A 3,335-nucleotide genomic window follows, 5' to 3' on the forward strand; every position below is an offset into this window, starting at 1 on the left:
GAATATGATCATTTTACCATGGTTATTAAAGTTTTAAATGAGGATATTTATACGTGTTACAACACCAAAAAGTGGCTCATGTGAATATGATCATTTTACCATGGTTATTAAAGTTTTAAATGAGGATATTTATACGTGTTACAACACCAAAAAGTGGCTCATGTGAATATGATCATTTTACCATGGTTATTAAAGTTTTAAATGAGGATATTTAAACGTGTTACAACACCAAAAAGTGGCTCATGTGAATATGATCATTTTACCATGGTTATTAAAATTTTAAATGAGGATATTTAAACGTGTTACAACACCAAAAAGTGGCTCATGCTTCTTATAAGAACAAAGATCTCATGCCAAGAGACATCAAAATATAAATAGCTTGACTAGTTTTCTAAATAGACCTTAAACAGAAACAGAAATCTCCAGTCAATGTTACTTCTAACAGAAACAGTGCTCTTCTCATACTACAGAATTAATATACACAGCTAATGTAGGTTTTGCTCTAGAGCTGGGGATTACATCAATTGGTGTCACAAAAATAATCAATTAATCAAAATTACTGTTCTCAATTTTTCACAACAGTCAAGTAACTGAAGTTACAAATAAATTGATTGTCATGAAAAAAAAGAACTAATCAGAATTAGTTGTTTTGATTATTCCAGCCGTTGATTAACTGAAATCATGGATTGTCAACAAAATAATCAATCAACTAAATGAAACTAGGGTTTCTGATTGTTAAATATTTTCTTGATTATTTCAATTATCCAGGTAATTAAAATATCACCATTATGTTTTCTTTTAAGTATAAAGTTGCATAATGGTGTGGGGGGTGGCTCATGATCTGTGGGTCTTGGGTTTGATTCCCATTGCCACTAAACTTTCTTGCACTCTCTTTGTTATTGTAAAGCTACAAAGGCAACTGGCTGGTAACACAAACTGTCAGCTGTCAGAAGAAAACAAACTGGCTGGCAGCACACAGTCAGCTGTCAGAGGGAAAACAATTGGCTGGTAATACAAACTGTCAGCTGTCAGAAGAAAAACAAACTGGCTGGCAGCACACAGTCAGCTGTCAGAGGGAAAACAATTGGCTGGTAATACAAACTGTCAGCTGTCAGAAGAAAAACAAACTGGTTGGCAGCACACAGTCAGCTGTCAGAGGGAAAACAATTGGCTGGCAGCACACAGTCACTTGTCAGAGGGAAATCAACTGGCTAGTAACACACATTGTCAGCTGTCAGAGGGAAAACAACAGGCTGGCAGAACACAGTCAGCTGTCAGAGTAACACTGATGTAACTTATGACTCCTTGTTTTGTATACTGTTATAATTTTACCTAGAGCTCAGTTAGTTTTTATTTATTTGTTAGTAAGTTATTTCTGTACATTTTTTATACTAATAATAGTCAAATATCATGAAACTTACAATCTGTACTGACATACGTTTGAGGTTTATTTTGACAGAGCATCAGCAATGAGAAGCCATTGAGTTTTATTATAAACAGATGCATGTTTTCTTTCATCAGCAGAAGGAACGAATGGCCCCGAGTCTCTGTTTGAGGTTGAGATAAGGAAAGATGACGAGACTGCAGCAGTAGGAACCCAATCTTTTGTTATAACCAAAGAGGGTAACAGTGTACTGCTCCAGTTTCCCAACACACGAGGTGAGTGTTCGTCTCTAACCAAGAGAGGATCTGGAATATTATGTCTCTACCAAGAAAGTTAAATATATAATTATGTTGTTATGGGGTTAAAAGGTTCATTTGCATGCATAGAGTAAGGATGTGGCAATCAGGTATCAATTGTTTTGATGGTTCATAACCTGTATGATCATCTAAGCAAAATTATTAATTAGTTACTATATTTTAATATTTTTATTAGTACTGCATATACAGCTAACCCTCTAGTACTTTTGCACTAAATTCATAAACAATATTAGTGCTATATGTTAATTAGTATATATCCCATGTTTTGGCCATTAACTTGCTGCCATCTTCAGAGAAGTCCATAAAAGAACTATCTGTGGTGTTATGGTCCGGGATTAGTAATGCTGGTGTGCTACCCTCTCAACTGTTGATCTCTCCTGTTAGAGCTTGAATCAACTGTTTGGATAGTTGTATCCATGTTTTGCTAACTTCTATGTCAGTTGGATGAATGTTTTCTGTTTTTTTCTTGTGTACGGTTCATATTATTTTATTGTATGTTATTCTCTGACACTATGGGTTATTATGTGTATATTATTCTCCTGAATTCTGACACTTGCTGATGTTTTGTTACTCTAGTGTAGGATATAAACTAATCAGTAATTAGTGTCTAATGGTAACAATAATGAAAATTAATAAATTATTAATAACTAAACTTAGGTAATCATGTTGGCTACTAACCTTAATGAGAATTCTTTGTGATTCTGATGGAAACTATAAAATTCTGGCTGAAAGGTTTGTTGACAAGCAAATTATTTATGGGTGTAATGTTTTTACTCACACAGTGATCCTATATTGATATAGGATGTTCAAATATTTTGAGCATTTATTTTATTCTTTAATACCACTTAGCCATTGTTTTTGAAGATTTTTTTTTATACAAAAAATCTTTTGATACACATATACTTGTTTATAAGGTGTGATAAAAATGTGCATATCTGATAACCTGCCCTCTGGCCATTCCCGAGACTCGTGACTGTAATTACATAGCAGAAAGTTCTTCCACGTTTAGCTAGGCATCTGGAGAGCCAATTCAATGTTATAGTGAACTTTTCGTACAGGAAGGCTGATGTGCAGACAGCACTGTGTGAAGAGGAAACACCATCAAGACAAAGTATCCACTCACTTTTGAGTCAGTGTACTGTACTAATGTAAAGAGGAAGAGGCAGCATTAACTTAGATGTGGAAGTTGCACTTGTGGAGTTATTGTCCAAATCCACACATTGATGATAGCTGTAGGCTTAGGAACTTATCATGAATAATCCTCTGTTCTGGGCATTGAATAATGTCTTAAGTTTAGTTGTTGTTTGTTTGTTTGAAGGCTGTGTCTATTAAAGGTACGTTAAGTACTTGGTGTCTGAAGTTCAGTTTTTTATTTTTTGTAGGCTGTGTCTATTAAAGATACTTTAACTAGTTGGTGTCTGAAGTTCAGTTTTTTATTTTTGTAGGCTGTGCCCATTAAAGATACTTTAAGTACTTGGTGTCTGAAGTTCAGTTTTTTTTGTAGGCTGTGTCTATTAAAGATACTTTAAGTACTTGGTGTCTGAAGTTCAGTTTTTTATTTTTAGGCTGTGTCTATTAAAGATACTTTAAGTACTTGGTGTCTGAAGTTCAGTTTTTTTTTGTAGGCTGTGTCT

At 34.3% G+C, this 3,335-nt stretch overlaps 1 protein-coding gene across 1 annotated transcript in view; it reads left to right on the top strand.

Annotated features, from left to right (window-relative positions):
• Positions 1–3,335, top strand: part of LOC106474212 (histone-arginine methyltransferase CARMER-like) — a gene marked incomplete at its 3' end in the record, with an annotated part of 35,115 nt that overhangs the window by 5,488 nt on the left and 26,292 nt on the right. The window contains exon 2 of the mRNA XM_013934903.2: positions 1,522–1,659. Within this exon, the coding sequence (XP_013790357.1) occupies positions 1,522–1,659 (138 nt within the window). The remainder of the gene's footprint in view (positions 1–1,521; positions 1,660–3,335) is intronic.

This window comes from Limulus polyphemus, unplaced genomic scaffold (genome assembly GCF_000517525.1).
Source record: "Limulus polyphemus unplaced genomic scaffold, Limulus_polyphemus-2.1.2 Scaffold6952, whole genome shotgun sequence".
In the NCBI taxonomy this organism is placed as follows: Eukaryota; Metazoa; Arthropoda; class Merostomata; order Xiphosura; family Limulidae; genus Limulus; species Limulus polyphemus.